We start from the raw sequence: 24,746 nt of genomic DNA, 5'->3' as shown, positions 1-24,746 counted from the left end.
ATACCCATAAAATGTAAAAAATTCTCAAAATTTCATGATCTTGAATGTACGGGACAAAACACATCCCGGGGACGGTCGATGCGGGACGCGGGACCAACGCTTTAAATACGGGACGATCCCGTATAATACGGGACCTCTGGTCAACCTGAAAATAGTAGGGATTAATGAAAAGTGGTTGAACCAAGTTTATCTAAAAATAAAGAAGTTTAAAACCTCTCCGAACATGTACATTATATTCTGAACACTCCAAAAATAAAACGATTCAATAAAAAAATTACATTTTGATCAATAATATGACGAAAAAATTGAAATTATAACTGATCAATATACACTACAAAATTAGAACAGTAATAATATAGAGAAGTAGTAATAGAATAACGAGAATTGCCATGAGTTGCAATAATCATTGATGAAGTAAAATCATGATTCCATCTGATAGGCATGGTCACTTTTACTTACGCGTTTTTGTGATAATTTTGCATTACCTAATGACTCACATATATTTTTTCGTTTTATTTTCAAAACCAGGGCCAAAAGTAGCCATGAATGTTGAAAATAGAAAATAATCCTAACAATGACAACTTTTTATAAAGACAGCATATATTCTGTGCGTCCAGACATCTAGCGAAAGTGAAGGGGAATCTTTATTTTGTTACACATCAACATTTGGTACACATCAACGTTGTATTAGTATTTAAATTCTCGCCAGCTATCTTATTTGCCAGATAAATATAAATAAGAGAATATTTCTAAATAACTAAACATATAATTACAGCTTAGTCGGATTGGTTATGTAAAAGAAACTATTGCTTTTGTGTAATTTCGTTAGTTTAAAGATACCGGGCCCATTATCGAAAGACGTTACACCTTTTGAGTAAAGTAAAATCTATACTTCGGCAACCTCTCCAGGACCAAACAATAAGTTACCATAAGAAAATGATTGAATTCAGACCACAAGAAGTAAGTAATTTATATTTCGTAAACTGCATGATATAAATAAGTAATTGTTGTTGTGAAAACATACTTTATGTATTGTAAAACACAACTCAGTTTTTCTTACGGCCAATTCTCTTGCTTTTGTAGTTTGCTCATATCTCAAGGGGTAGCTGTGTAATACCGTAAGGACTCTTACTTATTTATATGTTAATATTTATATATTCACCTTTTTAAAGTTGAAATGAGGATATAGGTGGTGCAATTTAGTGATATTTTGACTGAAATAAGTTGTGGCATAAGCAAGCTGCTTTCTAACTAGGCTTGTTTGTTGTGTTTTTAGTAGTGAGAAGGAAGTGCAATGGTAATTAATGGGTTGTATAAACCTTCATATTGTGTGAAATATTACTCTTGGGAAGGTTCAGTACACGGCATGTGTATATGATAGTTATTTAAACAGGGTTGAAAGAACTTGGTAGGGAAATTGATTTATAAACAATGAATCATAGGTAAAATGACGTTGTTTACAGTCGATTGTGACACTTCCTGTCGTGAATTAAATTCTTTGGCTATTATAGTACATTTCTTCTATTTAAACAATAGCAGTGTATGCAAATCTTGAAGCTTTTCGAATTTGATGGGAGTAATAGTTACAGTAGTATGTACTTTGAACTTGGAGTTCGTTGGTAATCAACTTATCAATCACACATTTGAGGCAATCCTGTGATTGCATTGTGTCGTGTATTGGAAGTATATATCGATTTGTAATGTAAATTCTACTGAAAATATTATCCTCGATTTATCAAGTACATATTTGCGTTGAGTTTCAAATTCAAGGTCGATTAAGCTGATGTCCTTGAGCTTATCACATTTATCTTTTGGACTAGCAGATATAGGTGGCCATATTTATGAGTCCTGTATTGCAAATTTACTGGAAAATGGGTTTGCCAATGGAGAAGGAAGAGAAAATTCCTAGATTTAAGACTTGAACATTTGTTTGGCAATGATTTTGATATTTAGAAAGCGGCAAAATCACTGATGTGGAGTTTACCCTTCATTTGAAAAAAAATAAGATGGGGTAAAATTGTAGTCACACGGACACTATTATTTAATATGAAACTTGTGTTGTCCAATAGCTCCTAACTTTATTATATATAACCCAACCTAATCACTTAACTTATGGAATCATTCATTAAAGAAAGTTCTTTTGAATGTAAAAAAGAAAAGTGAAAAACGTGTTTATGTAATACTGGAATAGAACCAAAAATGGCTTTATTTCTTGGTCTGATTTTAGTTTAAATTCAAAGTACTCGGCCATGTGTTCATATTGTACCAAGGCCATCCTACCAGGGAGGTAGCTAAAGTCAAAAGGGTAAATTTTTAGAAGTGCACACCTACACAATATAACAATAGAAAATTAATAATCAATTTTTAAATTATAATATTAATGTAATATGCATTTTTCTTGGCAGAAATCAATAACAAAAGAAATTGCTAAAAACGATGTATGAATGAACAAAGTCACGGTGGTTAAATGATATGCCATGTTTTGATAGATGCCGCGGTCAAAGAAATGAAAGGATAAATATGTCTATTCTAACTTAACCTACCTAACCTAACCTAAGTAACCTAAGCTGTATTTAGTATTGTGGTGCCTGAATTCTAAAGATAATTCGGGTCATCATTGTCATGGCTGCTGACTGCCTGATCAAGTACTCGATTGGACTGTGGGGAATAGAGTTGTTGCATAGCTTGAAGGAGGCCCTATTGTCTTGGTAACAGTGCTTATTAACGTCACTTGGAATTGGAGAACACCCAGTGCACAGAGTGAAAGCCATCATCAAACAGACGTTGATTGGACTGGACAGGTGACAATGTGGCGTCTCGATCCAATGCTTGCAGCTACGTTTGTTAGTAAATTTGCATGTAGCAGGGTTTTTTGCTATTGATTTCCCCCAAGAAAAATGTGTATTACATTGATGTATTATTATTTACAATTTTTTTTTCTAATGCAATATCGCATAGGTTTGCACTTCTAAAAAAATACTGTTAGAAGTTAAAATTCTACTCCCTATTTCATCCCCACCCCATTCCCCTCTTATCCAAAATCCTTCCTTCCCCCTCATCTTGGCTCCTCCTGGATGACGGGTTATCCCTGCATCTCGCCCAATGCCCTGGGTCAGAAGCAATGCAGTAAGACCCAGCACATCCACAGCATGGCCGTGTCACTTAATTGGCAACCTCTCCCGCTCCATTCTCTCATGCAGAAAACATTGAAGATGGGGAGAAATCCCTTTGGGATATGTCAAAATATCATTCACACACAACCATTACCTACCCCCCATCCTCTCCCTTCCATTCATCACAGTATCATCTATACACAGCCATTCTTTATCAATGCTCCATTTACCCCATCCATCCATCTCATTCTTGGCATCCAAACCATGGTAAAAATTTGGAACACACCCTTTGTTTTTCTATTTTAAAACTTTTTTTTTTTTTTTTCTCTCATCTGGAAATTGCTTAGATTTTGTATTCATCCCCACCTCCATACCCCAATGGTTTGAGAGACCATATTAGGAAACCAGGGATTTGGGTGGGACAAACAAGGAAAATGAGTGACATCTAAATGAAAGTAATAGCAGGAGTTTTCCAGTTGGGGAGAAAATAATCACAATTTTTTTCATCCCACCCAAAGCAGACTTAACCTAATCTAACCTATCTTAACGAAGGATGTGCATTACCTAGCCTGGGAGTATGCCCCAGACCTTAAAAGTGGGATGCATATTTCCCAGTAGGGATATGAAGTTTACCATGATCCCAAATTTGGAGGGTGCATATTATCTAGCAGGGGCTGTGGAGGTTTGACCACTATCAACCCTGAACCTCTTCAATATGAGTCTAATTCTTGCGGGTAGCATGAGCTGACTGATGATGGATCACAGTACAGTGAGTTCTCGTTATATGGTACATATGCGTTCCTGAAAACCTTACCGCAAATTGAAATGACCATATACCGAATTCAAGTTTCGACTTATGGCAGACATACCTTCTCCCTGCTCTTTCCTCTTGAAAATATCTAATTTTACCTCCAAAATACGAGCGGATACCATATCTGTGAATTTTTGATATCGTAAATAGAATCGAGGATAATAATAACCAAATACCATAGCTGTGAATTTACTGGATAAAGAATTACCATATAAGGAGGACTCACTGTACTCCCATTAACACTACCTTAATGAGAAGGTCACTGTTCGGCTCTGGTGAGGAAGTGGTGCGAATTTCCACTTTTCCCTTGGCCTCGACAATCTTGATGAAATGAGGAATTGTATGGAGAAAATGTGGAAACCAAGTGACAAAATTGTTGGAAAGGGAAAGATGTGACGCTTGTTCATTAACGAAACCTCAATTAGTGATTAAATAATACAAAGTAGGCTTGTGGAGTGAATGTGATTATTTTTTTATTTTTATTTTTTTACTTGCTCCTTGAATGAAAAGGAAAAGGAGAAGGAGTACGAAAAGAAGCTGAAGGAGGAGTGGGAGGGAGTAAAGGATAGAGCAGAGATGGGTGTGGAGGAGGAATGGGGATGGTTCAAGGAGGGAGTCTTAAAGTGTGCAAGGATGGTGTGTGGAACAAGAAGGACAGGGGGAAATAGAAGAAAGGGTAGTGAATGGTGGGATGAGGAAACAAAGAAGGTTGTAGAAGAGAAGAAGCGAGCTTTCACAGATTGGTTACAAAAGAGGACAGGGGAGTCATATGAGACGTACAAAGAAAAGAAAAGAGAAGTAAAGCAAAAGGTAAAGGAGGCAAAGAGGAGAGCAGATGTGAAATGGGGTAGGAGTATGACAGAAAATTTTGAAAGTAATAAAAAGATGTTTTGGAAAGAAATTAAAAGAGGAAGAGGAGGCGAATCAAGTAGGGAAGAAAAGGTAAAAGGTACAGATGGAGAGATGATAATGGAAGAGATGGCAGTGAGGGGAAGATGGGCAGAATATTTTAGGGAGTTGCTGAATGTGAAGGAAGATAGGGAAGGAAAGATAGCTGCAGTGGGAAATGCGAAGAAAATGAGAGTGATGAGTGAGGAGAATGGAGGAGAAATAAGGAAGGATGAGGTGAAGGCAGTTGTAAAGATGATGAAAGCAGGTAAGGCACCTGGTCTGGATGGATGTCATGCAGAATGTCTGAAAAAGGGAGGTTCAGTGATGGTGGACTGGTTGGTGAGGTTATTTAATGTTTGCTGGAGAGAGGGTAGAGTACCGGAGGACTGGAGTAGTGCCTGTATAGTTCCTCTTTACAAGGGAAAAGGGGACAAGTGTGAATGTAGTAATTTCAGAGGGATTAGCCTGTTGAGTGTAGTAGGGAAGGCTTATGGGAGGATCTTAATTGAGAGGATTAGGAGAGGAACAGAAGGAGTAATTGGTGAGGAACAGTGTGGATTTAGGACGGGTAGAGGTTGTGTAGATCAGATCTTTGTGGTAAGACAGATATGTGAGAAAGCTATAGGAAAGGGGAAGGATGTTTTTTGGGCTTTTATGGATCTGGAAAAAGCTTATGATAGGGTAGACAGAAAGGCACTGTGGGAGGTTATGCAGATTTATGGGATAGGAGGAAAGCTTTTGGGAGCTGTCAAGAGTTTTTATGAGAGTAGTAGAGCATGTGCTAGGATTAGAAATGGAGAGAGTGAGTGGTTTGAAGTAAAGGTGGGACTTCGTCAAGGATGCGTTATGTCGCCCTGGCTGTTCAACTTATACATGGATGGAGTGGTGCGAGAGGTGAATGCTAGGGTAGTGAGTCAGGGATAGGAGATGGTTAAAGAAAATGGAGAAAAGTGGGAGGTGAGCCAGCTGTTGTTTGCGGACGACACTGCACTTGTGGCAGGGTCAGAGGAGGGATTGAGGAAGCTGGTGGCAGAGTTTGGGAGAGTATGTGATAGAAGAAAGCTAAAGATAAATGTGGGTAAAAGTAAGGTGATGAGATGTACAAGGGGTGAAAGTGGCAGTAGACTGGAAGTGAACATTAAGGGAGAGCGACTGGAGGAAGTGGATAGTTTTAGATACTTGGGTGCAAGTGTAGCAGGAAAAGGTGGAGGTAGAATGTAGATTGAGAGAAGCGAGTAAATGCCTTGGTGGTTTAAAGAGTGTAATGAGGAATAGACATTTGGGAATGGATGCGAAGAGGAGACTGTATGAAGGAGTGATTGTGCCAACAGCACTGTATGGGGCAGAAACGTGGAATATAAGAGAAGAAGAGAGAAGGAGTTTGAATGTGTTTGAGATGAGGTGTCTGAGAAGTATGGTGGGGGTTACTAGGCTGGATAGAGTGAGAAATGAGGAGGTGAGGAGGAGAACAGGGGTAAAAAAGGATTTGGGAGATAGGGTTGATGAAAGAATATTAGGATGGTTTGGACACATGGAAAGAATGAGTGAAGAAAGACTAGTAAAAGAGGTATGGAAGGCAGATGTGGAGGGAGTGAACATGAGGGGACGTCCTAGGATGAGGTGGATGGATGGGGTGAAGGGGGCTTTGGGGAAGAGGGGAATGTCTGTTGAGGAAGGAAGGGAGAGGACGGAAGACAGAGGTGAGTGGAGAATGGTTGTATATGGATGATGTTGTGACTGCATGAGGTGGGGTAGTATGTGTGAGTAAATTTTGACGCAGCCCGAAGGGATTTCTCCCCGTCCTCGCCTTATATGCAAAGGGGGACGGAGAGGGGGGGTCGCCGATTAAATGAAGCGGCCTTGCTGTGGATGTGCTGTCTTGCGACACTGCTTCTGACCCAGGGCGGTGGGCAGGGTGCAGGGATGACCCGTCATCCAGGAGGTGCTCAGATGAGAGGAAGGGTGGGAGGGGTGTGGAGGGTATTTAGGGATGAAATGGGTGGGATTGTTTTTATGCCTTTCCCTTTTTGGCTACCTCCCTTGAAAGGGGGAAAAAGCCTTGGTATATGTATGTACTTGCAATAATATAATTGGTGCTGTGATTTGAGAGATTGGGCAGCTCGTGTCTCAAATTGTGAAGTTTGTACAGTGGTGGACAAGGTGGTGGCCCCAAAGAAGAATGTAAACATATAGGATCTGTATATCTACCCCTCCAGAGAATACCAAATACACTGTGAAACTAACATAGAATGTAGCAAGTGTAGACCTACAACACATGCACAAAACTACCTGATTATTACATGATAGCACTTTCAAATTCAAGTAGGAGGTACATGTGTTTGGCGTGCATAAGGTTATAGCCAATATTTCAAACTGACTGAACTGCCACCTGGACAAACAAGAAAATGACTGAGACAGAGTGGCAGGCTGATGATGGGGATAAGGGAGGGGGATAGTGATGTGGTGATAGGCTGCTATGTTATTTTTTCACATGAATTTTGGTGGCAGACTGGTGGGCTGATGGTGGGGGGGGTGACGGAGGGAGGGTAGTGACACAGTGATAGGCTGCCTAGTTATTTTTTCACATGAATTTTGGTAAATATGTTTGTGCCGCTGGAAACTCGCGAATGTGCAAACCTTGCGAAAGTGGAACTTGTGAATATTGAGGGCCTACTGCACTATCACACTAACCTAAGTAAAGTGTCATTCCTGAAAGAGCACACCATCAAGGAAATTCCAATGTATATTGCCATAACAGACACTCTTTTGAAAAAGGATGTGTTAGATGCAGAAATGTTAATTTTTAATTAGCAACTGCAATTCACAGAGGGTGGGCAGACACAAATGTCATAGAAACATAATGTAAAAAATTAACCTACCAATTACACACAAACTCTCTTGATACACAGATAGGCAATTGCTGTGGATAGTAAAAATATATATATACACCTATGTTGCCCAGCAATTTTATTGTTAATTGAGAGTATTCTTTAATGTAGGCTACCTGAAGCAGCATACTGGAAATTTAATGTCCAATGTCTTTGTGGTTGCTAGACTGATTTTGACAAATGTCTGATGATCATAAAAATTGTCCAAGGTTGGACAGATATGTGGGAAAGGAGGGTAATGTGTTTGAGACTAGGAATTCAAGGGAGGGAGGGAGAAAGAAGAAATTTAAATGCTTTAGAGAAGCATAATTGTGTAATGAATCTGGAGAGAATGAGAAATGAAGATGAGAGGAGGAGAGCTGGGTAGAAAGGAAGCTGGCAGACAGGGCTGATAAAAAGATACTAGGATGATTTGGCAGAAAAACTAGCAATAAGTGTGTGGAAGGTAGAGGTGGGTGGAGTGAATACGAGGGGAAGATTGGGAATGAGATGGATGGATGGGGGTGAAAGGGGCTTTGAGTAAATGGAATGTCTGTTGAGCAGGGAAGGGTGAAAACAAGATATAGGTGTGAGTTGAGGATGGTTATGTGGATGATATTTTGATGATGCAGCTGAAAAAGATTTCTCCTTGTCTTCTCTATTTTCACGTAAGAGGCCTTGCCGCAAATGTGCTGAATCGTTTTGCATTGCTTATAACCCAAGCAGTGGGTGGAAGACATGGATGACCCTTTAACTATGAGGAACGAAGATAAAAGGAGAATATTTCGGTGACGGGTGGGAGTGGGATGGGTGGGGGATGGTTGCATGCCTTGGCTGGGCACCTCCCATATAAAGGGAAAAAAATCCTTTGGCATATATATATATATATATATATATATATATATATATATATATATATATATATATATATATATATATATATATATGTACATACACTATACACACAGAAGAACCCTGAAACTATGAACACTGATGCAACGGATTTTTGTAACTATGGACAAATTCTAGAGGATTAAGATTTCAATTGAAATATGAAAATTTCCACTGAAGTGTGGCAGCATGATTGAGATTAGTAATGAGTGTATCAGTATACAATACTGTATTATTCTTCTATATACGCACTTAGGGCTACATTACTGAGTGTTCTTTTAAATAACAATATTATATTAATACTGTACTAAGATTTAGAGGAGGGGGGGTCGGCAAATTTATGAAGTGGCCTTGCTGTGGATGTGCTGTGTCTTGCAACACTGCTTCTGACCCAGGGTAGTGGACAGGATGCAGGGATGATCCGTCATCCAGGAGGTGCCAAGATAAGAGGGAGGGTGGAGGGGAGTGGAATATATAGGAAATGGAATGGGTGGGAGATGTTTCTCTGGCTTTTTCTTTTTGGCTACCCCCCCCATGTAGGGGAAAGCCTTTGGTATATGTATGTATGTATGTACTAAGATTTAGGGCATGGTTGTATGATTACGGTTGTACTAATTACCAACAACTCCAATAATATTGACTTGGAGAAATTGCCACAGTTTATCATTTCTGTCATTTTTAAATTATTTGCCTGTATCGATATCAAGCTAATCAAGACACTACTGACAACTCGGAGCTTGATACAAGCATTGAGATGCCATGAACTGCCTTGTAGTTTGAGTTGTTGGTCAAGTCAGCTTATCCAGGGCATATCAGAAATCTTCAATGATATTGACTTGGCCATGTGCTTTCAAAATTGCAGATATGATAAAATATGGTACAATATTAACTAAAGAAAAAAGTGAATATGTGGGAGTTAACCGTAGAAACAGAATGCATTGTAGCTCAGATTTTTCAGTAAGATTAAAATATACTCGTATAAGATGATGTATTTAGTCCTATAGTCCTATTCCTACTACTCAGCATGCAAGATGGGTCTATCCACAGACTTCTGTTAGTTCATCATTCACAACAAACAAAAACAAACATGGCGTCTGGAAGCATGCGTCAAACTACAAGTTGTCGATGGTGTATCACATCTTGAATCTTGATATAGATGTGGCCAAGTGCTAGATACAATAAGATATAGCACAAATAACTTATTTATGGCAATATTAACTAAAAACGATGAAAATCATTGGAGTTCATGCTAGTTGTAACTAGTATGACCCTTTATTTATGTTACACTCAACACACATAATCTACAGACAAACAGCTTTATTGGATCAGCAGTCCCCTGTGATCCATAGTTTCAGAGTTCTCTGTGTGTATATTGTATATATATTTATAGATAGAAAACTATTAGGAAGCTAAAGGTGTTTTACTTTTATATTGTACACTTTATTTGATTTTCAGACAAAAATGGCAGAGAGCAGTGATTTGGATAGACAAATAGAGCAGTTGAGGCGGTGTGAAGTCATCAAAGAAACAGAAGTCAAAGCATTGTGTGCCAAAGCGAGAGAAATTTTGGTGGAGGAAAGCAATGTGCAGAGAGTAGATTCACCAGTCACAGTACGTAAGAAAGGGACATTTATGAGTTGCTGCTTTACTACAGTTTATGTGCATGATCAGAAAATGTTGCTAATTTATGCATTTAGATTGTTGTTTACCTTGAAATTTAATTCTCGCATGGCTTAATATTTGATATACTTACATATACCCTTTTCATTGTGTTCATCCCTAGGTACTTGTTTCTCATAACTTTTCATTCTCCCCAGATGTGTACCTGCTTTCTGTACTCTATAATTCATCTCCACCTCTGTTCCCTGCTTTGTGTGACCCTGAATAATTAAAGCTCTCAACTTCCAGCCTCCAACCCATCACCACCATCACCCTTTGTACAAATCGTCACCTTAAATTTGCCATCATATACTCTGTCCAGGGTATTGGCCCCATCTCGGGTATTGGTTGCATGTTCTTCCCTTTCCCGCCACATTCACACCTAAGTAGCTAAAACTATCTACTTTCTCCAGTCTCTCCCTTAATACTCACTTCCAGTCTGCTTGCCCTTTCTCTCCTTGTACATCCCATCATCCTACTTTCACCCACAATTATCTTTAACTTCCTTCTTTTGCACACCTTCCCAAACTGTCGCTAACTTCCTCAAGCCTTTCTCTGATCCTGCCACAAGCGGGCTTATCTCCCACTTTTCTCCTTTTTTTTTTTCATCAAGCCCCGACTCGTTACCCTTGTGTTTACCTCTTGTGCCACCCCATCCATGTATAAATTAAACAGCCAAGGTGACATAACACATCCCTATCAAAGTCCCACCTATACCTCAAACCACATCTTTGCTCCATTTCTGATTTTAACACAGGCTCTACTACTCTTGTTAAAGCTCTAAACAGCTTTCCTCCTATCCCATATACCATACCTGCAATACCTCTCGCAGTGCCTTCCTGCCTACCCTGTGATAAGCATTTTCCAAATCCATAAAGGCCCAAAAAACATCCTTTCTATTCCTAAAGCTTTCTCACATATGTCTTACCATAAAAATCTGATCCACACAACCCCTACCTGTCCTAAACCCATACTGTTCCTCACCAATTACTTCCTCTGTTCCTTTCCTAATCCTCTCGGTCAAAACCCTCCCATAAGCCTTCCCAACTACACCAACAAACTAATCCTTCTGAAACTACTACACTCACACTTGTCCCCTTCTCCCTTGTAAAGTGGAACTACACAGGCACTCCTCCAGTCTTCCGGCACTCTACCCTGTCTTAGATGATCATTAACCCCACCAGTCCACCATCACTGTACCTCCTCTTTTTTTTTTTTTTTTTTTTCTTTTTTTTTTTTTTTCTCCTCCAGGTGCCTTCTCTGCTCTCATCATTTTAACTACCTTCACCTCATCTTACCTTATTTCTCCACTTTCCTCACTTGTCACTGTCATTTCTTAGCACTTCCCACTGCAACTACCTTTCCCTCCCTATCCTCCTCCACATTTAGCAACTCCCTAAAATAATCGGCCCATCTTCCTCATACTGCCATCTCTTCCATTATATTAACAAAAAGATAAAAGATAAAAAAGGGGAGGAGTATGGCAGGAAAAAATTAAAGCAATAAAAAGATATTTCGGAAGGAAATGAAAAGAGAAAGGGGAGTTAATTCTTGGAAAGAAGAAAAGTAAAAGATGCAGATGGACAAATCTTAACAGAAAAGGAGGCAATAAGGGGAAAATGGGCTGAGTATGGGAGCTGTTGAATATGGAGGAAGCTGGGGAGGTGCTAAGAAAATTATGGTGATGGGAGAGGAAAATGGAGGAGAAATAAGAAAAGATGAGGTGTAAGTACCTCTGAAAATGATGAGAACAGGAAAGGCACCTGGGTTAGATGGGTGTCATTCAGAGTTTTTGAAGAAATGAGGTACAGTAATAGTGGACTGGCTATTGAGGCTGTTTAATGTGTGTATAAGGGAGGGTAGAGTGCCTGAAACATATTCCATAATGTCTCTGTCAAAAGTGTAATAAATACTCTAATTCATGGAAGCCCCAGAGACGTCCTTACCTTTTACAGAAAAAAAAAAAAATCTTGCATATAATTGGAAAAACATTCTTTACTAAATTCGCACAGCCCTTTCCCAATTATGTCCTCTATTCCCCTCCTAATCCTTTTGTTTAGTGCCTATCTATACACTTTTATGACTACAGATAGATTGATCCCACCAAAACTACTACATATGTACTTGTCCCCTTTTCCCTTGTATATTGGAGCTATATATGCACTCCTCCAGTCCACTCGAATACTTTAGACACGTATTAACAGTTCTGATCAGCCATTCCACTGTAGGTACTACCCTTTTCAGACACTCCACATGACAACCATCTAATCCAGCTTTCATCTCGTTAAATGCTCTTTGTCTCTTCTTTTTCTGTAACCCTATCATTCCCCTCTCCCATCAGTCATTTTTCCTGGCATCTCCCACTGCTGCAGTCAAAGCTTCCCTATCTTCTACTTTCAACATACATACATACATACATACACCAAGGCTTTTTCCCCCTTACAAGGGAGGTAGCCAAAAAGGAAAAGGCATAAAATCACTCCCACCCATTCATCCCTGAATACACTCCACACTCCTCCACCCTCCCTCCCATCTCAGCACCTCCTGGATGACGGGTCATCCCTGCACCTTGTCCACTGCCCTGGGTCAGAAGCAGTGTCACAAGACACAGCACATCCACAGCAAGGCCGCTTCATTAAATCGGCGACCCCCTCTCCGTCCACCCATGCAGAAAAGGAGAAGACGGGGAGAAATCCCTTCGGGCTATGTCAAATTTTGCTCACACATACTACCTCACCCCCCATCCCCGCCCATTCCACCTCATGCATCACAACATCATCCATATACAACCATTCTCCATTCACCCGTCTTCTGTCCTCTCCCGTCCTTCCTCAACAGACATTCCCCTCTTCCCCAAAGCCCCCTTCACCCCATCCATCCACCTCATCCTAGGACATCCCCTCATGTTCACTCCCTCCACATCTGCCTTCCATATCTCTTTTACTAGTCTTTCTTCACTCCTTTCCATGTGTCCAAGCCATCCCAATACTCTTTCATCAACCCTATCTCCCAACTCCCTTTCCACCCCTATTCACCTCCTCACCTCCTCATTTCTCACTCTATCTAGCCTAGTAACCCCCATCATACTTCTCAGACGCTTCATCTCAAACACATTCAAACTCCTTCTCTCTTCATCTCTTATGTTCCATGTTTCTGTCCCATACAGTGCTGTTGGCACAATCACTCCTTCATACAGTCTCCTCTTAGCTTCCATTCCCAAATGTCTATTCCTCATTATACTCTTCAATCCACAAAGGCATTTACTCGCTTCTCTCAATCTACATTCTACCTCCACCTTCACTCCACCTTTTCCTGCCACATTTGCACCCAGGTATCTAAAACTATCCACCTCCTCCAGTCGCTCTCCCTTAATGCTCACTTCCAGACTACTGCCACTTTCACCCCTTGTACATCTTATCACCTTACTTTTACTCACATTTATCTTTAGCTTTCTTCTATCACATACTCTCCCAAACTCTATCACCAACTTCCTCAATCCCTCCTCTGATCCTGCCACAAGCGCAGTGTCGTCTGCAAACAACAGCTGGTTCACCTCCCACTTTTCTCCATTTTCTTTAACCATCTCCAATCCCTGACCCACTACCCTTGCATTTACCTCTCGCACTACCCCATCCATGTATAAGTTGAACAGCCAGGGCGACATAACGCATCCTTGACGAGGTCCCACCTTTACCTCGAACCACTCACTCTCTCCATTTCTAATCCTGACACAAGCTCTACTACATACATCCATACATATACCAAGGCTTTTTCCCCCTTCCAAGGGAGGTAGCCAAAAAGGGAAAGGCACAAAAACACTCCCACCCATTTCATCCCTAAATACACTCCACACCCCTCCCACCCTCCCTCTCATCTGAGCACTTCCTGGATGATGGGTCATCCCTGCACCCTGCCCACCGCCCTGGGTCAGAAGCAGTGTCGCAAGACACAGCACATCCACAGCAAGGCCGCTTCATTTAATCGGCGACCCCCCCCTCTCCGTCCCCCCTTGCATATAAGGAGAGGACGGGGAGAAATCCCTTCGGGCTGCGTCCAAAAATTACTCGCACATACTACCCCACCCCCCCGCCCATTCCTCCTCATGCAATCACAACATCATCCATATACAACCATTCTCCACTCACCTCTGTCTTCCGTCCTCTCCCTTCCTTCCTCAACAGACATTCCCCTCTTCCCCAAAGCCCCCTTCACCCCATCCATCCACCTCATCCTAGGACGTCCCTTCATGTTCACTCCCTCCACATCTGCCTTCCATACCTCTTTTACTAGTCTTTCTTCACTCATTCTTTCCATGTGTCCAAACCATCCTAATATTCTTTCATCAACCCTATCTCCCAGCTCCTTTTTCACCCCTGTTCTCCTCCTCACCTCCTCATTTCTCACGCTATCCAGCCTAGTAACCCCCATCATACTTCTCAGACACCTCATCTCAAACACATTCAAACTCCTTCTCTCTTCTTCTCTTATGTTCCACGTTTCTGCCCCATACAGTGCTGTTGGCACAATCACTCCTTCATACAGTCTCCTCTTCGCATCCATTCCCAAATGTCTATTCCTCATTACACTCTTTAATCCACCAAGGCATTTACTCGCTTCTCTCAATCTACATTCTACCTCCACCTTCACTCCACCTTTTCCTGCTACACTTGCACCCAAGTATCTAAAACTATCCACTTCCTCCAGTCGCTCTCCCTTAATGCTCACTTCCAGTCTACTGCCACTTTCACCCCTTGTACATCTCATCACCTTACTTTTACCCACATTTATCTTTAGCTTTCTTCTATCACATACTCTCCCAAACTCTGCCACTAGCTTCCTCAATCCCTCCTCTGACTCTGCCACAAGCGCAGTGTCGTCCGCAAACAACAGCTGGTTCACCTCCCACTTTTCTCCATTTTCTTTAACCATCTCCAATCCCTGACCCACTACCCTTGCATTCACCTCTCGCACCACCCCATCCATGTATAAGTTGAACAGCCAGGGCGACATAACGCATCCTTGACGAAGTCCCACCTTTACTTCAAACCACTCACTCTCTCCCTTTCTAATCCTGACACAAGCTCTACTACTCTCATAAAAACTCTTGACAGCTCCCAAAAGCTTTCCTCCTATCCCATAAATCTGCATAACCTCCCACAGTGCCTTTCTGTCTACCCTATCATAAGCCTTTTCCAGATCCATAAAAGCCCAAAAAACATCCTTCCCCTTTCCTATAGCTTTCTCACATATCTGTCTTACCACAAAGATCTGATCTACACAACCTCTACTCGTCCTAAATCCACACTGTTCCTCACCAATTACTCCTTCTGTTCCTCTCCTAATCCTCTCAATTAAGATCCTCCCATAAGCCTTCCCTACTACACTTAACAGGCTAATCCCTCTGAAACTACTACATTCACACTTGTCCCCTTTTCCCTTGTAAAGAGGAACTATACAGGCACTTCTCCAGTCCTCCGGTACTCTACCCTCTCTCCAGCAAACATTAAATAACCTCACCAACCAGTCCACCATCACTGAACCTCCCTTTTTCAGACATTCTGCATGGCATCCATCCAGACCAGGTGCCTTACCTGCTTTCATCATCTTTATAACTGCCTTCACCTCATCCTTCCTTATTTCTCCTCCATTCTCCCCCACTCATCACTCTCATTTTCTTCGCATTTCCCACTGCAGCTATCTTTCCTTCCCTATCCTCCTTCACATTTAGCAACTCCCTAAAATATTCTGCCCATCTTCCCCTTACTGCCATCTCTTCCATTATCATCTCTCCATCTGTACCTTTTACCTTTTCTTCCCTACTTGATTCGCTTCCTCTTCCTCTCTTAATTTCTTTCCAAAACATCTTTTTATTACTTTCAAAATTTTCTGTCATACTCCTACCCCATTTCACATCTGCTCTCCTCTTTGCCTCCTTTACCTTTTGCTTTACTTCTCTTTCTTTTCTTTGTACGTCTCATATGACTCCCCCGTCCTCTTTTGTAACCAATCTGTGAATGCTCGCTTCTTCTCTTCTACAACCTTCTTTGTTTCCTCATCCCACCATTCACTACCCTTTCTTCTATTTCCCCCTGTCCTTCTTGTTCCAAAAGGAGAAGGAGTACAAAAAGAAGCTGAAGGAGGAGTGGGAGGGAGTAAAGGATGGAGCAGAGATGGGTGTGGAGGAGGAATGGGGATGGTTCAAGGAGGGAGTCTTAAAGTGTGCAAGGATGGTGTGTGGAACAAGAAGGACAAGCTCTACTACTCTCATAAAAACTCTTGACAGCTCCTAGAAGCTTTCCTCCTATCCCATATATCTACATAACCTCCCACAGTGCCTTTCTGTCTACCCTATCGTAAACCTTTTTCAGATCCATAAAAGCCCAAAAAACATCCTTTCCCTTTCCTATAGCTTTCTCACATATTTGTCTTACCACTAAGATCTGATCTACACAACCTTTACCTGTCCTATCTCCACACTGTTCCTCACCAATTACTCCCCCCTCTGTTCCTCTCCTAATCCTCTCAATCAAGATCCTCCCATAAGCCTTCCCAACAACACTTAACAAGCTAATCCCTCTGAAACTACTACATTCACACTTGTCCCCTTTTCCCTTGTAAAGAGGAACTATACAGGCACTTCTCCAGTCCTCCGGTACTCTACCCTCTCTCCAGCACTCTACCCTCTCTCCAGCAAACATTAAATAACCTCACCAACCAGTCCACCATCACTGAACCTCCCTTTTTCAGACATTCTGCATGGCATCCATCCAGACCAGGTGCCTTACCTGCTTTCATCATCTTAACAACTGCCTTCACTTCATCCTTCCTTATTTCTCCTCCATTTTCCTCACTCATCACGGTCATTTTCTTCGCATTTCCCACTGCAACTTTCCTTCCCTATCCTCCTTCACATTTAGCAACTCCCTAAAATATTCTGCCCATCTTCCCCTTAATGCCTTCTCTTCCATTATCATCTCTCCATCTGCACCTTTTACCTTTTCTTCTCTACTTGATTCGCCTCCTCTTCCTCTCTTAATTTCTTTCCAAAACATCTTTTTATTACTTTCAAAATTTTCTGTCATACTCTTACCCCACTTCACATCTGCTCTCCTCTTTGCCTCCTTTACCTTTTGCTTTACTTTTCTTTTCTTTGTACCTCACATTTGACTCCCTCGTCCTATTTTGTAACCAGTCTGTGAAAGCTCGCTTCTTCTCTTCTACAACCCTTGTTTCCTCATCCCACCATTCGCTACCCTTCCTTCTATTTCCTCCTGTCCTTCTTGTTCCACATACCATCCTTGCACACTTTGTGACTCCCTCCTTGAACCATCCCCATTCCTCCTCCACACCTAGCTCTACTCTATCCTTCACTCCCTCCCACTCCTCCTTCAGCTTCTTGTACTCCTTCTCTTTTTCCTTTTCATTTAAAGAGTTCACTCTAAGCACCTCCCTACCTTTTGTCCCTTTCCTCTTCCTCCATCTATCCTCGACTCTCAACTTACCTTCCACCAAAAAATGATCTGATATTCCCCCACCCTCTCCCCTTAGCACATGTACATCCTTAACTCTTCCTCTCATAATCCTATTTACCACTACATAATCCATCAACGCTCTATCTACCACCCTTCCCTCCACCACCCTCTCCCATGTGTACTTATGCTTGACTTTCTTCCGAAACACTGTATTTACTATCATCAACTCTCTTTCTAGACACATTTCCACCATCAACTCTCCACTACGATTCTTTCCTGGAACTCCACATTTCCCAACCACTCCATCAATTGGAGCATTTCCTACCCTAGCATTAAGGTCTCCCAGTACTATTACATTGACATTTCTCCCTAAATCCTCTATGCACTCATTTAAATCTATCCAAAAGGCCTCCCTTTCTTCTACACTCTTCTCACTGCCAGGCCCATATGCACTCACAAAGACCCACATCTCCTTTCCCAGTTTCACCTTCATCCACATTATCCTTGATGAAACCTCCTTCCACTCCACTACACGTTTACCTATCTCTTTACTTACTAGAATAGCCACCCCTTCCCTCCCTCGCCCTCTCTTCATTCCTGATAACCTCCCACTTACACTCCCAAACTTAAACTCACCCTACCCTTTCAACTTAGTTTCACTCAAAGCCAACACATCCATCTTTCTTCTCACAAACATACTACCTATCTCTTCCCTTTTACTCTCATCTATACCACATCCACGCACATTAAAAGACCCAAACCTTAGGGTGCTGGTCAGAAAACTCCCAGACCCTCTTATGCCTTTACTTTTTCGTTTAGGAATGTCCCCTGTGGGGCTACAAGGAGAAGGATATCTAGTCCCAATCCCCATCCCTTTCTTCTCGCCTCTTACGATCCAAGTGGAAATACTTGGTGGCAGTATTCTTTTCCCCCAACAACTCCATGAAATATTTTACCTATATTCTCCTTACTGCCTTGACTTCTATATTCTTCTGTCCATCTTAATTATTTCCTTTCTCTCCCCAACTTGCCTCCTCTCACTCTTTTCGCCCCGCCCCCTTTAAATTTTTTTTTTTCAAAATTCTTTCAAACATCTACCTTGCATTTCATCCACTCTCCCCTTTACCTCCTCCATCCTGCATTTTGCTTACACTCATTTTATTCCATACCTTGTATTCTTCCCCATTACTTCTTTGCAACCCATCTTCATAAGCTTGTTTCCTTTTGCCACCACCGCCATCACCTCTTCTTCCCATCTTTTGCTGCTTCTCCTGTTCCCTTTTGTCCTCATCCCACATTTTTATGAATTTCAGCACTTCCTCCTTGAAATGTATCCATTCTTCCTTTAGTCCTCTTTCTCATTTAGCCTTCTACATCCCATATATATCTCAACTTTGCTAGGTGTTGTGTCTTTCTTCTCATTCAATTTGTTTATCTTGAGTATATCTCTGCCACCTTCCATTTTGTTCCTTCTTTGCTTATTCTCAATCTCTCCTCCAGATAATTATCAGACAATCCATTAACCTCTCCAGAACACTTGTGTAGTGAATGCTTCCAATACTCCTTTCAAGTATCACTACTTGTCCATTGCTGCCCTCTCAACTACCCTCATATCAATCACATTGACCCACATACAGTCTTTCATTTTAAACATTGTGTTCTCCGTTTATTCCAGGTTTGTGGAGATATCCATGGTCAGTTCTATGATCTCAAAGAATTGTTCAAAGTTGGAGGGGATGTTCCGGATACGAATTACCTCTTCATGGGCGACTTTGTTGATAGAGGATTTTACAGTGTTGAAACCTTCTTACTACTCTTAGCATTAAAGGTAGGCTAAGATCTTGAGCATGCAAATATCACCTGTATTCTATTTTTGAAGATTAGAAGACATGACACATGCTCATGTGTACATGCCACTTGTGTCCAAGCCTCGTATACACATGGAACCTCATGTGAATTTGTGTGTATTTACTTGACTTTGCATTTGTGATGAGCCAAGATAAAAGGGAAAACAAACAGGTGTTGGATGAGTGAAGGCTATGTGCTTGCCTTGACTGGCCACTACTGTTTTAAAGGGGAAATGGCCTTTTATATGTAATGTGTGCTAGTAGTAGAGATTATGTAAGGGTAAGGAATGGGGAGAGTGAGTGGTTTGAGGTGAAGGTTGGGCTATGCTATGGTTGTGTAATATCATCATGGTTGTTCAACATGTATATGGATTGTGTGAAGAGGGAGATAATGCAAGAGTGCTAGAGGGGTTTAGATCTAGTGAGAGTGGAGGGAAGTAGGAGGTAAACCAGTTGTTTGTAGATGACAATGCCAAGGTGGAGGATAAACTGAAAAAGTGGAGGTGTTTGGGAGTGTGTGAGTGAGGTGGAGGAGGAGGGAGATAGATCCCCAATAAGAAAAAGAAAAATGGCGGGTTGGCAAATTTGGTAAACATTTCATTGCTACTCCGGTTGGAGTGACATTGGCTACCTTTTTTAGGTGCGAGGGAAAGGTTTCCGACATGAAGGTTACGAAAGTTGTTCACACATTGAATTGTTAACAGTCGTCTACCATTAACCAGAATAAAATCCATAGAGGTGTTCAGGTTCAAGTTATTTGGAACCATTTCTGACCATTGTTGGATGTGGGTTCATTTTGGCTGAATGGCTTCTGCCAGATTGAAATAAAGTACATGAGAGGTACAAAGGAAAGAAGTAAAGCATAAGATAAAGTAGGCAAAGAGGAGAGCGGATGTGAAATGGGGTAAGAGTATGACAGAAAATTTTGATTTGAAAGTAATAAAAAGTGTTTTGAAAAGAAATTAAGAGAGGAAGGGATGGTGAATGAAGTACAAAAGAAAAGGGAAAAGGTGCAGAGGGAGAGATGATTGTGGAAGAGAAGGCAGTAAGAGGAAGATGGGCAGAGTACTTTAATGAGTTGCTAAATGTGAAGGAGGATAGGTAGAGAACGGTGGTTGCAGTGGGAAGCGCTAAGAAAATGACTGCGATGAGTGAGAAAATGGAGGAGAAATAAGGAAAGATGAAGTGAAGGCAGTTGTTAAGATGATGAGAGCAGGTAAGGCACCTGGGTTGGATGGATGTCATGCAGAATGTCTGAAAAAAGGAGGTACAGTGATAGTGGACTGGCTGGTGAGGTTAATGTTTGTTTAAGAGAGGGTAGAGTGCCAGAGCACTGGAGAAGTGCCTGTATAGTTCCACTTTACAAGGGAAAAAGGGACAAGTGTGAATGTAGTAGTTTCAGAGGAATCGGCTTTTTAAGTGTAGTTGGGAAGGCTTATGGGAGGGTCTTGATTGAGAGGACTAGGAGAGGAACAGAGGGAGTAATTGGTGAGGAACAGTGTGGTTTTAGGACAGGTAGAGGTTGTGTAGATCAGATTTTTGTGGTAAGAGGTATGTGAGAAAGCTATAGGAAAAGTAAGGATATTTTTGGGGCTTTTATGGATATGGAAAAGGCTTATGACAGGGTAGACAGGAAGGCACTGTGGGAGGTATTGCAGATATATGGGATAGGAGGAAAGCTGTTAAGAGCAGTCAAGAGTTTTTACGAGAGTAGTAGAGCTTGTGTTAGGATTAGAAATGGAGAGAGTGAGTGGTTTGAGGTAAAGGTGGGACTTCGTCAGGGATGTGTTATATCGTCCTGGCTGTTCAATTTATACATGGATGGGGTGGTGCAAGAGGTGAATGCAAGGGTAGTGGGTCAGGGATTGGAGATGGTTAAAGGAAATGGAGAAAAGTGTGAGATAAGCCAGTTATTGTTTGCTGACAACACTGCGCTTATAGTGGGATCAGAGGAGGGATTGAGGAAGTTAATGATAGATTGGGAAGGTGTGCAAGAGAAGGAAGTTAAAGATAAATGTGGGTAAAAGTAAGGTGATGAGATGTACAAGGGTGAAAGTAGCAGCAGACTGGAAGTGAGTGTTAAGGGAGAGAGACTGGAGGAAGTGGATAGTTTTGGATACATTGGTGCGAATGTAGCAGGAAAGGGAGGAGTGGAGGTGGAGGTAGAATGTTGATTGAGAGAAGCAAGTAGATGTCTTGGTGGATTAAAAAGTGTAATGAAAAATAGACATTTGGGAATGGATGCTAAGAGGAGATTGTATGAAGGAGTGATTGTACCAATAGCACTATATGAGGCAGAAACATGGAACATAGAGAGGGGGAGTTTGAATGTTTTTGAGATGAGGTGCCTGAGAAGTATGATAGTGGTTACTATGCTGGATAGAGTGAGAAATGAGGAGGTTACGAGAACAGGGGTGGAAAGGGAGTTGGGAGATAGGGCTGATGAAAGAGTGTTATGCTGGTTTGGATATATGGAAAGAATGAGTGAAGAAAGATTAGTAAAAGAGGTGGAAAGAGTGAACATGAGGGGACGACAAAGGATGAGATGGATGGATGGGATATGAGTGGCATTAGGAAAGGGGAATGTCTGTTGAGGAAGGATGGGAGAATACAAGATAGGGGTGAATGGAGAATGGTTGTATATGAATGACACTGTGATGCATGGAAAGGGAGTGGGTGGGGGATGGGGGAGTAAGGGACTACGTGTAATAAATTGGCACAAACGGAAGGGATTTCTCCCCGTTTTCTCTTCTCTGCATAAGGGGACGGAGAGGGGGTTGCTGATTAAATGAAGCAGCCTTGCTGTGGATGTGCTGTGTCTTGTGACACTGCTTCTGACCCAGGGCGGTGGGTGAGGTGCAGGGATGATCCATCATCCAGGAGGAGCCAAGATAAGAGGGTGGGCGGGAGGTGAATGGGAGTGGAGTATATTGTAATTGAATGGGTTGGAGTGGATTTTATGCCTTTGTTTTTTGGCTACCTCCCTTGTAAGGGGAAGCCTTTGGTGTATGTATGTTATCAATTTTCATTAAATATTGCTAATTATATACTGTTTTGCAGGTCAGATATCCTGATAGAATCACATTAATCAGAGGCAATCATGAATCACGACAAATCACACAGGTGTATGGATTTTATGATGAATGTTTAAGGAAATATGGGTCAGTGACAGTGTGGAGATACTGCACAGAAATCTTTGACTACCTCTCCTTGTCAGCAATAATTGATGGAAGGGTAAGTTATTTATTTGTTTGTTAATTTATTTTAATTAAAAAAAAAGTAAAATAAGGGGTGAAAGTGGCAGTAGACTGGATGTGACCATTAAAAGTCAGATATCCCATTCGCTAAAAATCATCGTATTGCTCGAAAAAGTACTTTTTAAAAGCATACAAATAAAGTTTTTACCTATTACAGAAGAATTTATTCAGAAAATTCACTTTTAATTGCGCCTTGTATACCACTTTTCCGAAGTCTAGATATTCAGAATAACAATATTGTTTGTTTGGCAACTGTGACGTCACGAACGCGGAATTCCCCGAACCTTTCCCGAAGCGCACGGGCGGAATGTTTCGAATAGCAGACGACGCAATGAAATGAAGACAAAACTGTTTTTTGCCGAATTTGATAAGATGTAGATGGTGGAATTATATAGAATACTGTCAGTATGTTTTTTTATGTACATTAAACTGTAAATACAAAAAGTTATGGAAGTCTTGATATCTGACCTTTAAAGGTCAGATATCAAGAAGGACGGGAGAGGACAGAAGACGGGTGAATGGAGAATGGTTGGATATGGATGATGATGTGATGCATGAGGTGGAATGGGCAGGGGGATGGGGGGTGAGGTAGTATGTGTGAGCAAAATTTGACGCAGCCCGAAGGGATTTCTCCCTGTCTTCTCCTTTTCTGCATGGGGGGATGGAGAGGGGGGTCGCCGATTTAATGAAGCGGCCTTGCTGTGGATGTGCTGTGTCTTGTGACACTGCTTCTGACCCAGGGCAGTGGACAAGGTGCAGGGATGACCCGTCATCCAGGAGGTGCTCAGATAAGAGGGAGGGTGGAGGGGTGTGGAGTGTATTCAGGGATGGAATGGGTGGGAGTGATTGTATGCCTTTTCATTTTTGGCTACCTCCCTTGTAAGGGGGAAAAAGCCTTGGTATATGTATGTTAATTTATTTTTTTCTCTTCATGGGTAGTTTTGTTAGAACTGAATTTCAATTAAAACAGTTGATGGGAAGATTGGTTGTGATGATATGGTTTAAGGTCACACACTCCCCCCTATTGGAAGGCTAGGACGGTGCCCCTCACAGAGGGCTTTGTAGCGAGGAATTTAATGAACCATGCCCTTGGTTCAACTTCGCTGGTGGCAGGATTCGAACCGCCCTCACCTCGACCTTTGCCGCAAGTAACGACGCCCTAACCCGCACTGGCTGATGTGCCTTACTTTGGAAGAACTGCACCTTGCTATGCCACCAGTGTGGCAGGGAACAGGGTCCTGCATCCCAGAAGTGCTGAGATGGGAAGGGTGTAAGGTTTACATGATGTGCTTTGATTTGGCCACCCCCTCCATAAGTGGGAAAGGGCCCCAAGTGTGGGAGTAAAGAGGAGTGAATGAGTGAGTGTGTATTTACCTAGTTGTATTTTGCGGGAAGGGGAGCTATGCTCGTGGTGTCCCGCCTTTGTATCTCGCAGTGTCTAGTTTTCTCTTAAACTCATGAATGGTTTTTGTGCACACTATTTTTTCATCCAGATTGTTCCAAGTATCCACCACTCAATGTGGAAAACTGTTTTTCTTTAGATCTCTTCTGTAGCTATGTTTTTTTTTTATTTTCTTTCTATGCCCTCTTGTGTTTCTCTTGTCCCAGTTTAACAAGCCCTCTCTGTTGAGTATTTCTGTGACCTTCATGATTGTGTAGATCAGTGGTTCCCAAACTTTTTTCTGTCATTTCCCCCCTGCACCCAGTTCAACCATCCAGATTTCCCCCTTCATGTGTATGAGGGAAAGAGTAGTTAAAACACACTGTGACTATTTACTAATTTATTTTTCAAATGTACATATATACTGATAAACAGGCATTCTCTCTCTCTCTCTCAGACATGAGAAAATTCACCTGAGATTTTTTTAGTTTGTAGGTTGTATAATTATTTCCCCCCTGGGGGAAATTTCCCCCAGTTTGGGAACCCCTGTAGATGGT

The 24,746-nt window shown here is 41.6% G+C and overlaps 1 protein-coding gene across 3 annotated transcripts in view; it reads left to right on the top strand.

The window, feature by feature from the left end:
• The first annotated feature begins 702 nt into the window (after window positions 1-702).
• Pp4-19C (protein phosphatase 19C) overlaps window positions 703-24,746 on the top strand; it is a 33,516-nt gene continuing 9,472 nt past the window's right edge. Inside the window, exons 1-4 of one of the 3 annotated variants that reach the window (XM_076202697.1) lie at window positions 703-960; window positions 10,029-10,184; window positions 19,380-19,532; window positions 22,612-22,785. In XM_076202697.1, coding sequence (XP_076058812.1) covers window positions 937-960; window positions 10,029-10,184; window positions 19,380-19,532; window positions 22,612-22,785 — 507 coding nt within the window. In that variant the 5' untranslated portion in view covers window positions 703-936. Of the gene's footprint in view, window positions 961-1,039; window positions 1,119-1,278; window positions 1,298-10,028; window positions 10,185-19,379; window positions 19,533-22,611; window positions 22,786-24,746 lie in introns of those variants that run through there. The other 2 variants (XM_076202699.1, XM_076202698.1) reach the window with 2 other exon arrangements.

This window comes from Oratosquilla oratoria, chromosome 19 (genome assembly GCF_046742065.1).
Source record: "Oratosquilla oratoria isolate Oo_2021 chromosome 19, ASM4674206v1, whole genome shotgun sequence".
Taxonomy (NCBI): Eukaryota; Metazoa; Arthropoda; class Malacostraca; order Stomatopoda; family Squillidae; genus Oratosquilla; species Oratosquilla oratoria.
Note: the sequence above shows the minus strand (reverse complement) of the source record. Positions and strands in the feature narration are given on the sequence as shown.